At 34.5% G+C, this 13,111-nt stretch overlaps 1 protein-coding gene and 1 long non-coding RNA gene across 3 annotated transcripts; one reads left to right on the top strand and one right to left on the bottom strand.

Moving 5' to 3' along the window:
* Positions 1-19: 19 nt before the first annotated feature.
* On the bottom strand, positions 20-1,180 carry LOC148618620 (uncharacterized). Of its 2 annotated transcripts, none has more exons than XR_015921398.1 (3): positions 1,148-1,180; positions 435-615; positions 20-231 (listed from the first exon to the last, which is right to left on the bottom strand). It is a non-coding gene; the product is annotated as an uncharacterized LOC148618620 (long non-coding RNA). The 2 variants fall into 2 exon arrangements; XR_015921400.1 differs by having other exon boundaries at positions 1,038-1,155.
* Positions 1,181-5,985: 4,805 nt separating this feature from the next.
* LOC148618619 (ras-related protein Rap-2b-like) lies at positions 5,986-7,605 on the top strand. Its single transcript, XM_088576859.1, has 3 exons — positions 5,986-6,003; positions 6,599-6,610; positions 6,982-7,605. The coding sequence occupies exons 1-3, from the start codon at positions 5,986-5,988 to the stop codon at positions 7,603-7,605; spliced, it is 654 nt and encodes a 217-aa protein (XP_088432985.1).
* Positions 7,606-13,111: the final 5,506 nt, after the last annotated feature.

The following is a 13,111-nucleotide window of genomic DNA, read 5'->3' as shown; positions in this document are numbered from 1 at the left end:
CAGCACAATGAAATCTATCTATTGTGAATTTTTCGTTTTAATTCGTGAAGCCATGTTGGAGTTAATGCCCTTTTTTAACATTTTTTGCTATTTTTAATGTTATTTCTTTCAAAAATCTTCTCTGACAATACTTGACCAATTGAAACCAAATTTGGTACAAATGTTCCGAGGGGTTTTCCTGCTTAGAACTGATGTGGGGGGTTTTTGATCCGTCGAAAAACATGGCTGCCGCTACAAAAAAATAGAACATAGTGGTCAGAGAGTAGTTTTTCAAATATATCTCCAAACTTGTTAGGTTTAAGCTAAATTCTTTCAGTGACTGAAATGATCTTTATTATTAAGACTACAAAAGTTTTCTGGGATAAAAGTTGTCAGATGACTATTTGTAAGAGTTATTGCCCTTGAAAGGGGGAAAATGACGTTTTTTAGCTCACCTGGCCAATGTTAGCTATTGCCATCACTTAGTGTCCTTCGTCATCAACAATTTTTCAAAAATCTTATCGTCTGTCACTATTTGACCAATTGAAAGTAAACTTGGTCTAATTGTTGCTTTGGGTATTCTGCATAGAACTGATGTGGGAATATTTGATCTGTCGAAAAACATGGCCACCATTACTAAAAATAGAACATAGGGGTTAGACAGTAGTTTTTGGAATATATCTCCAAAACCGTTAGGTTTAGCTATAACTCCTGACGGGGGTAAAAGTGTTTAGCATGATGAAATCTATCTACTATGAAATTTTGGTTTTGTTCCAATAAGCCATGTTATTGCCCCTTTTGGGGATCAAAATACCGTATGTTGCCGGTCTATCACTGGAACTTCCCTACTATTTCTGAACACTACACAAATGTATAGTCTAAATACAATTCCTATTATATCGGTCAATACCTCTTTTATAACAAGTAAATATGTTTCTTGCAATTTATCTGCTAAATAATATTTTGTTATGCAAATAAAATTACGATCTAGTCTTCATTTCAACTCAAGATTTGAAAGACTCCTTTTTGGCCTTGAAAGATATTTAGTAATAAATTACATTTAGAGAATTTATCTCTTGCAGTAATGTGTCTGGTAGGATAAAATGTGTTTAATATTTTCTTAACACACTTATAAGTCAAATTATCCACCCCATCATTAATATTTTACCATTTATAAACAGGAAGTGAAGAGCAGTCATTTTAACCAGGTAAAATTGGCGGGGAAATTCAAATTGATTTAAGTGTCTAGATTTTAACAATCTTGCGTTAAGGAAATTATTTTCTTAAGCTGATATTTGTTTTATTTAAGTATAATTGTTATGTAGGATAAATACTCTGTTAATATAGCTTTTGAATGTAAATGCACATTTTGGATAGATTGAAAATTGGGGAAAGAGTAACCAAGAGAACCAAGGTTATACCAGTGATCAAAAGAATGTAATCCAGGGACAAAGACCAGACATGGAGAACAGACGTACACAACAAAGAACAGCACCATGAGAACTGATTTATTCAACGGGTCATAGTTTTCCTTTCCTCGTTTGTGTACCCCGGACTTGACTTTTTATGAGCAACTCCGCGGGTGTTTCTAGAAAAGCAGAGGACGCTTACCCTACCGGTGCACCTGGTCTATGCTCCTAGTTTTTAGTGGAGTCCGAGTTGCTCATTTACTTTTGTTACTATGTATGTATGATTTTGGTTGCTTTATGTTCTTTGTTGTGTGTGTCTGTTTTCCATGTCTGGTCTTTGTCCCTGGAATGCATTCTTTTGATTGCCGCTATAACCTTGGTTCCCTTGATTACTCTTACAAATTGAATCACTAGGTCACGGATCGACATTAAATCACGTGATAATGCATTAATTTAATGAATTTAATGAATGAGCGTGGTCACAGGTCAACTAATTTCCCCGAATACACAATGACCCATGCCCGTGGACTGTGTAAACGCTTTGAAGCTTGAGAGACCCCAAACGATAGCCAAGGACATCAAGCAGCTGATTGTCAGCGTCACTCATATCGTGCAAATGATTGGCTTGCACTTATACGAGAGATTTTTTTGGGGGGGATTTTAGTGGTTTATATCCACAAAGACAGTCGAATTTTCTCCTTTAAGCAACAATGTTCTAGCTTTGTAATGCACGAAATAAAGGGTGGGACGGATATACGGAAAGTGCTATCATTCTCAACTTAATTGTTGTAGTGATATTTAATTATTTTACTGTAACTGTAAAAAGATCGTCAGAATATTACTAATACAAATGCAATTGTGTAAAGAATCAACATTCTGCTTTAAATGTGGTAAAAAAAATCCGAATACCAGAAACAAATATTCTACCAGGCAAATTACTGGCCCCTCTAATAACATGATACTGAAACATCCTTATGATAATGCATAGAAACGTCTACTTGAAAGAAAACACTTTATTTGACTTAATGTTCTTGATTATGATCGGGGTTTTTTACGGTCTTGACTATCCTTAGGGATCTCGTACGACGGCCTCTTACGGAGATTCTGTTAGTAATCCCAGTTAGCAGTAGAAGGTAGCGAAGCCCAGGCTTCTGGATACCCGACCGAAGAACGCAGTCAGAGTATGTCCTACCAGCGGCTGGGCTACTCTGTTGATGCACTGGTCTACTCTCAGACCCCACTCTAACTGTGTGGGAGTAAGTCAACGTGAAGAGTGACTTAATGTCATTGAAATGTTGGCTTTATATATAACCGTCTTGCGAAACGGGGCATATCATGGTGTACCTTTGTCCTGTCCGTCCCACAGTCGCACTGCGCAAAATAATTCAATTGCTTTCATCAATATCATGAAATAATTTTATTGTTATGAGCTCGCCGGCTTCCGATTAATTTTTCATTTCCATTTTATGTTTTTGGAGGTATGAGACTTTATTTATAACCAGAAGCTCTAAAGATCCAAAATCGCTCACCTGGAAGATTTAAATCATATCGTCTTGGAACAATAAGATCAATTAAAGATGCCCTATACTTATTCCAGCTACCTGTGGAGTCATTTGAGCAGCACAACAAGAGCAGTGAGGTCAAACTCCCTATTATGTTTCAAAATATTGAGGTTTTGTAGGATTTGATCTTTGAAACAAAAAACAAGTTTTTCTATACTTTTATGGTTTTCAAGATGTTGGCTAAAAACTGTATACAATGTCATTTTCATCTTTTTATGAGCAACTCGGCAGGTGTTTCTAGAAAAGCAGAGAACGCTTACTCTACCGGTGCACCTGGTCTATGCTCCCAGTTTTTAGTGGAGTCCGACTTGCTTATTTACTTTTGTTACTTAGTAGGTATGATTTTACTTACTATGTTCTTTGTTGTGTATGTCAGTTTTCCATGTCTAGTCGTTGTCCCTGGACTACATTCTTTTGATTTCCACTATAACCTTGGTTCCCTTAATTAATCTTTCAAGGACAATACTTGTAACAAAGAGTCGTGCGACAAGACTTTTAAAGGCCTTATCATAAATATCATTTCAATGAAAGTTTTTACTATCTATTACAGATTTCAAAATATTGTTTTTGAAGACTATTGTAGGGCTTATCATAAGTATCAATGATATATTTTTCCTATCTACTAAGTCTTTCAAGTTATTTGCTAAAAACTGAAGAAAAAAATCATTTTTCGCCATTCAACAAGGGACTCAAATTTTGCAGACCTTAATATAAAGATCATTTCATCAGTTGCAATTTTCTTTTCTATCTACTATTGACAGCCATGTTTTTTTAAAGGATAAAAAATCTGAATGCATGTTTTGTGACAATACTCTAAGGCACATTCATGCCATTTTTCATTAACATATGTCGAGTAGTTTCAGACAAGAGTATGTTTGAAGATTAGTTTACAGATGAAGACATGCAATGGCTGACATGACCCTTCGTTGAAGTATTGATGGTTTGCTTTCTTTAGATTTTTATTTATCTCCTAGGATCATTTTGGGATGTAAAGTAATAACGTTTGTCTATATAACCACTTCTATTTTGGTGTCAAAATCTTTCCCTTTGTCAAACATTTAATCATAATTCAAATAAAGATGTTTATTAAGCTTGCATGGATTTGTTGTATCAACATTTCCTTTATCTGTTAAAGGTTCAGTCATTGCAGGTGTATCAAGCTACGCACCGCGAAGCTTTTTTCTCCTTACTGCAGTTTTAGTAAATATCTTGAAAACAAAAAAAGATAGAAGGACGTTTTTAAATAAATAATATTTACCCCACAAAAAAAGTCCCTCTTTTTTATAGTACCCATAAAGAGAACCCTTTAAGACATTTGTATGTTTAATCACCATATGGTTGGGTAAGGAAGCAATTTAATAGCCATGGAAAACATTTAACTATTATAAAATATCCCTGGATTAAATTTGAAATTAACTTTTTTCCACTGGAAAGTACTTTACACGGGATAGTATTGGATGTTACAGTTACACGATGCTGATGATAAGGCAATTCATAGATCTGTAATTAATTACAGGTCTATGGGCAAACAAAAGTATTCTAGTTGTACGACATCTTCTAATGAAAGTTATTGTCCTTGAAGTATTACTTTTTTGCATTTTCAGGCAATGTCTTGAAAACCATAATAGATCCGGAATGAATTATTGATAAAATAAACCATACCAAGTTAGTTTTCTTCACATAACAGTCAAGTTGTTTAGACATGCAGAAAATAAAACTACCTATGATAAATTGCAATAACTGAGTTTAAAGTGGAAGGATGAAGCAATGAATTTCTTAAAACTCCACCCAATTTTGCATTACCATATAAAACTTTAAAATGAAAAAGTTTAAACGATTAAATTGCAAATGTATGAACGGATGACCTTGAGTTCCATAAATAAAGATCAACATTTACTGTTTCTATCTAGCTTCCCACCATTAATTAACAGTACATAAACAGATCTGGGTAGGATTCTACTCTAGAAATGCTAGAGGTTTTCTGGCAAGCTATTTTCCGACTTGGTGCCATCCTAGCATCTGACACGTCGAAAGCAACCGCAAATTTGGATTAGCTAAACATGTGTTTTAAAATATTTTAAGTCTTTTATTTACATAAAAGAGGTTGAACCTACCGGAAATCGAGCGATAAAAATGCAAAATATTTGTTTAATACCTAGAAAACATTTGTAATGAAGACAGTTTTCAAAATGACCAGCAATTGTGAATTAGGTCACAAATTTTACGGAATACAATGATTTTTTGACAAGGCGAACTTAAAGTTGGTAAAGGCAATTCGTTGGTTAATTTGATATGTTCGTTTCGCAAATTTTAAAATCCGTAATTTTGTCAACCGTAATTACACACTCAAAAAGCTAAAAACCAATTATCAGTTTAATCACCTTCTCCCGTGTTATGGTAAAGAAAATGTATAAAACGTTTTAAATGGTAAATAGTTCACTATAATTCTGCCGATTTCCAAGAACGTCGGGACGAGCGTTATGCAATATGGCGCTCGGAAGTAAGAGGTTTGGGTATGGAGGAACGGAATTCCGACCTCTTATGTTGTAGGAGTAGATATGATCCCCGAGCTGTTGTTTCTGGTGTCCTCGTTTATTGCCTCTATGTCACGGTTATAATTGTTTCAGGTATATTGCAATACGAACGCGCAACACAAAATTGCCGCCGGGCAAAGGTGGTAAAACTAGTAGTAAAAAATGTACGGAAGGCAAATTGTTGATATTATAAAAATCCATTTGTCTGAAAAGAATATTTCTATAAAGATCTGCATATCGGAAATATAACCTTTTTCGGGCAGCAGGAGACATTATTTTTATAACTTATATGTCTAAAGTCGGCCTCTCAGACAACAAGCTAGAAGAGTGGCTGTAGGTTATGCCATACTTACCTTAAAACTGAGAAATATAAACTGGTATATTACTGCACACAATTGTTTTTAAATCAAAGTCGTCTCGTTTATCATATATTTGTTTTCACCGAGATGACTGGTGTCCTCGAATTCGAATAACAGGTCTATAAATGACGAGTATGTAGCTATGTCAGTATGTCCACAGGTACTTGCGGTCCCGATTTTTTATTCATTATTTTGTAAAAAAGAAAAAAAAACGAAATCCAGTGTTAAATAACAGCAAATATTGCATTAATACTATCCATATGGAGTTTTATAAAATACATGTATGGGGTCGACTGATGTATAGGACATGATTTTGTCGTCATTTGTTACGACTTTATTCGTTGGAGAGGACCTGGTGCATATAAATTATCTTTCAGGTACCCCTGAAAATCCCACCCACCCGCCTTTGTATGTTTCTAAAGATTTAGTAAGTTGGATCACAAGAGCCTGCTCCCACTATCAAATATGCAGCCCACTATTATATAAGACGATTATACATTGGTGATAAACAAACCACATATCAGTTAATATTGCGTTTCCATGAAAAAAAGTTTTTATGTGCTCTTATGAACAAAACCAAAGTGTGGCAGCCTGAGAATCTGGATTGATATTGTGTTTAATTGACCTATCAGTAAGAGCCAGAAGTGTTAAAAACTCGAAGAGAGCTGAATAACAGCTTTTTCATTGGTCGTATTCGCTGGTGTCTTGTCCATTATAAACCGTTAGGATGGTTTTCAATCTGTTGTATATTTCAGCTGACAGTAAAGGTAAGAGTTGACCTTTATGGTCAGTCTTAATCAGTTTAATATGGTAGTGCGTCCGGTTTTTCCCTTTACAAGCGTGTAAATTACATGTACAAGTATTAGAAGATGGAATTTTGGGATACCCAAAAACCGACTTACTTAAACAGTAAAAAAATTTCTAGACAGACTTTTTTTCTTCAGATATACGATTAAATCTATTAAAAGTTAAAAGTAGAACCCATTTTTTTCCCATTACTGGCGATTTTTTTTAAATCCATACCCCACTCTCGAAAATCAAATGGTTGTTGCCTTGCTGAGTGGTTCTGATATTGCATCAGATTTCCTAAAAACAAGAACCGTTGACATTTTGATACATGCTCTTTTTATTCTTACAGATGCCTCTTTTGCGGAAGAATAGAGCCGGCAGCGAAGGTTCAGAAGACATTAATTTCCGAGTGGCAGTGATGGGGTCGACGGGGGTCGGAAAATCATCAATCATATCTCAATTTCTCTACGAACAATTCCAAGACACACACCATGAAACGGTCGAAGACATGCACCATAAGCTATTCAAAGTCGGTAGTAAAACAGTTACTCTAAATATCTTAGATACAGCAGGACACAACGAGTTCCCCGCTATGAAGAAATTAGCTATTTCTACCAGCAATGCTTTTGTACTAGTGTATTCCGTTACTGATCAAAATTCGTTCGATGAAATGAAGAGACTAAGAGATGAAATAACAACCAGTAGAGGGTCAGTACCGACTGTGATTGTGTGTAATAAGGCTGATGTCAAATCTGAGGCTGTGATAGAGAGATACACCATGGATTCTATTGTATCTATAGACTGGGAGGCCACGTTTGTCGAGGTCTCAGCCAAGGAAAATGTAAAAGTTTCTGCGATATTTCAAGAATTATTACGGATGACCAATTTAACGATAGGTAACATTCTAGAAAAACGTAGCTCTTTACCAAACCTTACCAGCAGACGAAAAAGTTCCAGTTGTTCTGTGTCTTAATATTGCAATAAAATAACCCAAAAAACATGCTTTAGTTTTCTCTGCTTGTATAAAGATGATCAGGATGTTTTATGTCAGGCGTACACCTATAGGGTCCCCTGTCATGTAAGTATATATAGTCTGCGTGTTAGTCTATTTTTGTAATCTCAGTGTGTAATAAAGGATACGCATGGCAGGAAATCGGATTTACTAAACACTTTGTGAGTAATTTATAAAAGTTCTGTTTTGTATGATATTGTTTTTGATATCTTTTCTATCGTCCATTTTGGGTTTTCATTTGAATAATTAGCCTGGTTTCTGAAAAACAATTGATAATTATTTTTTTATTGGATTTTTTTTTTCTTCTTAACATCATTTATTGGCATTTCCGTTTTGATATATGTTATTAGACCAGTAACGGTTAGTCATTTCTGTCTTGATATATGTTATTAGACCACTAACGATTAGTCATTTCTGTATTCCAGCCTACGTTGTTTTGGGTCGTTTTTTTTTCAACAAACATCATGATCCATGCCAACTTTATTTGAAAGTCTTCTTGCCCCTTAAGAACATATCCGACCAAAAGGATATTTTGAAAACATTATACCTTTATACTCTCCTTCGGACTGTCAATCTCATTTTCGATTAGAAAGGTCAACATATGAAAATTTGCAATGTCAGTGTAATTTATCAGCATTTTACAACATTAGATGTCCGTCCTGGATATACTGCTATATTAATAGAAAAAACATACTTTGATAACCTCATGGTATTTAGCCCGGGCCCCATGTGTCACTCTAAATCCGCCTCTGTGCTCATTGAAAATTTGGCGGATAATGGGTTTTCTCTTGATTTTTTTTTACATTGCATCAATAACTTAGGCTTCGTGCAAAACATTAACATGCACAAAATAAATAGAAACTGTTTCAGTGAGACATTTCCGGAATTTTGTAGTTCAAAGATCCATTACCCCCATACAAACACAAAAAAATGATGGCTTATACTTGCTTCACCTTTTATATACTGAGACCCAAACTCTGTTTGAAATTTCATTATCATACACCAATTTTGACTTTTTGAGTTGTAAAAATGGTAAAGGAGTGTTCATGATGCTCATATATTTCGTCAACCTGGAATTTATAATGCCATCAACGAAAACAGGAGGTATTTCCCATCAGAAAAATTCCATCTTGTTGATGACTCAGCTTACCCTGTTATGTCTTGGTTACTAGTACCATTGAAAGACTTTGGGTCAACTTAACTGAAGAGAAACTTAATACTATTGAGATAGAGGATGCAAACATAGACTTCAATGACAAAATAACGAAACCATCTACTACAGCATCAACAGCTGGTATTAAAAACAGATTAGAAATTTGCCAACACCTGTACTTTGTCAAATAAGTCAATAGACAAGAAAATAATAAAATTCATATCAATCAAAATTACAATACCGGTATATGAAGGACTTCAAGGCTAAATCCATCGATACTGTGTCACAGTTAACACTTCAAAATCAATATTTCAACAAATCCGGTATCAAACAATTTTATCAACTTCTAAATAGCGTGAAAAATGTTTCCTATACTATAGTACTTGTTTTGCAGCTGTACACAATATATCCAGAGGCACTGCCATTATTATTTGGTTTCAAAACCAACATAACGTGTATATACATTCAGTACTTCACAACACTGTCATTAGCCTTAGAATCTCTTTTTCATTAAATCATGTAAATCTTCTTCACAATTTGAATAAAACTTAGTTATTTTTACGTGTGTAGTATTAATGTCTTGATACTTAATAAACCTCCACCATTTTTAACAAATATTTAAGTATGAATGTGACTAAAATTATATTTTAATGTACATGTACAAACTTTACTTTATTGGCATGAATTCATAAACAAAAATGGTTTAATATATATACTTTATTCTGATAAACCGTTGTTAAATCAAAGGTATACAGACATACATATCAGTCATTACATATGAAATTGTGTTACAGAGATAAGCAACACATAAACAAAAACAAAAAACCAAAAAAAAAAAAACAGTCAAGAACAATAAAGGAAAACAGATAAAAATACAATTGTACAATTTAGTAACCAGACAATACATTAAGAAGATATGTATGGCTATTTTAGTCCAGAGAATTCACCTTTTTGTTGATAATTCTGATAATAGAGCAAAGTTTTTTAAGCTTTGATTTTTTTCTCACGTTCATTAATTCTTTAAACTTCAATGTATTACAGTTATTGAAAAATCTTCAATCAATGTATTCCCTCCTTTTTGCTGCAAAATAGTTACATTTCATTATATAATGATACTCATCCCCTATTAATTAAAAATCATACTAAGAGTTGTCAGTACATGCAGTCTGACATGTACATATATAGCAAAACTTAAAATCGTTGGGAATGTACTTACATGTGCTTTTACGTGTACATAATGTCTATATGTATAATGTAGACTCCCCGAAACTTCATGTTACAGTAATGGGCAACTAATTGGACTACCCCAACTCAACAGATTCCTCAATGCCATGTGTTTTGCAACAAAATAGATTACCATGCAACCTATAATACTGCTGGAGTAATAAATATACCATCCTATTAGGCCTAAAAATATGTTATGTTTCCGGTCACCCTACCGACCCTCCTTCAGACCCCCTACCCAAAAGTTTTTAATTTGAAAAAAAAATATTATAAAGTCTGCAGATTGTCTTTCAGAGAATAAAAAGCCATAGATGTTTTTTTTTCTATCCTAGACGGAAAAACGAAGAAAAGTATTGGTTGTTTCTATTTAGATCCGATTGTCGTGAGTGTGCTCTTGGTCGTGGATAATCCCTTTTGGGATTCGGCACTTGAATTAGACCACCAACGTCAACAAGAAAAAAAAAAAAAAAAGCGCCGAATCCCAAAAGGGATTAGGCCGTGGACTAATTATATAAGTCTATTAGTTTTCGCATATTTGGTTCATCGTATTCTAAGTTTGGTGTCGCTATGACTTATTCCATTCAAAAAAATTAAACCAAAAATAAATCCCTACCACCGACGCGACAACATTTTAGAATGGTGATCGGAAACATAGCATTATTTTTCCGGCCTTGGAGATTTCTCATCAATTGACTGGCGTGCACCATTACGTTGACCTATCTTTCTGTCTCACATGAGCTTGGGAGTGTTGATTTTATCCCAAAAAGTATTTTGCTGGGTCAAAGATTCAGCAAATGCTGTAAGCTATACAATATATAGCGTACAGATTACAAATTGGATCAACAGGTCACAGAGCGACATTAAATCACGTGATAGTGCATTTAATGAAATTAATGATGAACATGGTCACGCGACAACTAATTTCCCCGAATACACAATGACCCACGGGTTTGACTATACCCGGGGTCTGTGTAAACGCTTCAATGCTTTACACCGTCCGTGAGAGACCCCAAATGATAGCCGAGGGCGTTAAGGTTACAGACCACCAATTCAACCAATGAGCATTTGGAACGTAGGCAAAAATAGTCCTACGCAGGAATTACCCCTGTTCCTCATAGTGCTGTGAAAAAAGTTCTCATCTTATTTAAAAAAATTAAACAGTTTCTGAAAGGAAAAACATTTCTGTACAATTTATAGGTGCATTTTGCTTCTTGTGATGTGAAGCCTAATCTCCATAATGATTTTTAAATATACCCTTATCTTGTGAAAACACTGGGATTTCCCATGCTATTTATAGACCCTTCACTTCCGGTGACCAGTACTGCACTGCAAGTCTGCTAACCCCACATGCCATTCTGAGGATTGTGAGCTGACATATGTAGAATCATGCTGATATATAGTCCTCTGCAGGTTAAAGTTAAGGTAAAGTCCAGAGAAGCCATTGAATATTGTGAATTTAGCATAGAAGCCTATGGGAAGTGGAATTAGTGGTTTTTAGCCTTAAGAGAATACGCGAAAACCCAAGGTTTTGCTTATTGGGACATCAAACACGCTCGGAATTAAGGAAAATAAACTTTCAGATGCAGTTTGTGTTACCAAAGTTTTTCAATATACCGTAGAAGAGGCATCACACTTCATAGCTAGTACAGAGATACAGCACCCGACCCTGTATTACTCCATGTACTGACTAATGATATAAAAAATCTGAAACCAGAATTATGTGTCAACAATTTTGAACAATTTGTTTGCATGATGAGGGAAAAGTGGGAAAATATAAAAGTTATAATTTCCCTTTGTACACCTAGATTAGATGACATACGTAATGAAACAAATTATCAGATAGTAAATGCTCTGCTAAAACAAAAACTCCTGGGTGACCCATCCCCTTTGGTATCTTTCTGTGAGCATAATATGCTTTATGGGGGTAATCCTAATAAGAAACTTTTAGACCAAGATGGCTACCATCTAAATCAGAGAGGAATATCTTTTTTGGCGAATAATTTTAAGCCATTCATTCAGCGCTGAACATACTCCTACCACAAACTTTACAAAAAAGGGGGAGATCCAGAACTACTAGAAGGGGGGGGGGGTAGAGGCAGAGACTCACAATAAATATTTTCGTTTACAAAATGTACACAAACTATTAATTTGTTACGTCATGTAAACCAGGATATATATATATATATATATATTTTATTACCAGTATTATGCTGTGGTCAGCTTTGTGCATTACATTGTATTTTTTTTTTCTAATCATTATTTCAGATTATAATATAGTTGATATTACATGTTACTGACACCCATACAGTTTTGAAGGAATCAAGACAAAAATGGGGGAAAAAACAAGTAAATACTTGCAATATCACAACTGACAAAGTGTTAATTATATTATACACATACATACATGTATATATAAGACAGCCTTGGAACATCAAATATTTCCTCATTACCTGTTTGTTAAGTTTTCCTCAATTGAACACAGAAGCTCTAAAGCCCAAGTTTAACTTAAAGTATACAGTGATATAAATCATAAGAAATATTAAGACCCAATAACTGAAATTTATCAGAATCCAATTTCTATCTTTATTTTTCTGTAGCAGGTAAACTTAAATTGTTGAAAATGACATCAATTAAAATGGGGTTTTGGAACATTGGGGGCATGATTACAAAATATAACAATAAGACAGAAGATCCATCTTTCATAAATAAAGTTAACAATTTTGACATACTGTTCTTGGCAGAAACTCACTTCGGTGCATATAAACCACTGACAAAAAATGGTAAGATGTACTGCCATACTGTATGTAGATGACTTCTATAGGTAATAACACGCACTTTGGAGGTCTTCCAATTTTATGCAAACCTGAAATTAAACCATATGTGAAAATTCTTAAAAATTCTGTTGCTGACTATCAGTGGGTGAAACTAGAAAAAAGTTCTTTTGGATTTCAAAAGGACCTTTTTGCTTGTGTTTTATACAATCCACCAGAGGTTTTTGATCATACCTTCAAACCAATTCTTCTATATGATGCTGAGATATGGGGATATTTTAATCCATACAAAACTAGAAGGAAGTTTTACCACTCGATG

This window comes from Perna viridis, chromosome 4 (assembly GCF_037379345.1).
Source record: "Perna viridis isolate PV_CMFRI_1.1 ecotype Kerala chromosome 4, ASM3737934v1, whole genome shotgun sequence".
In the NCBI taxonomy this organism is placed as follows: domain Eukaryota; kingdom Metazoa; phylum Mollusca; class Bivalvia; order Mytilida; family Mytilidae; genus Perna; species Perna viridis.
Note: the sequence above shows the minus strand (reverse complement) of the source record. Positions and strands in the feature narration are given on the sequence as shown.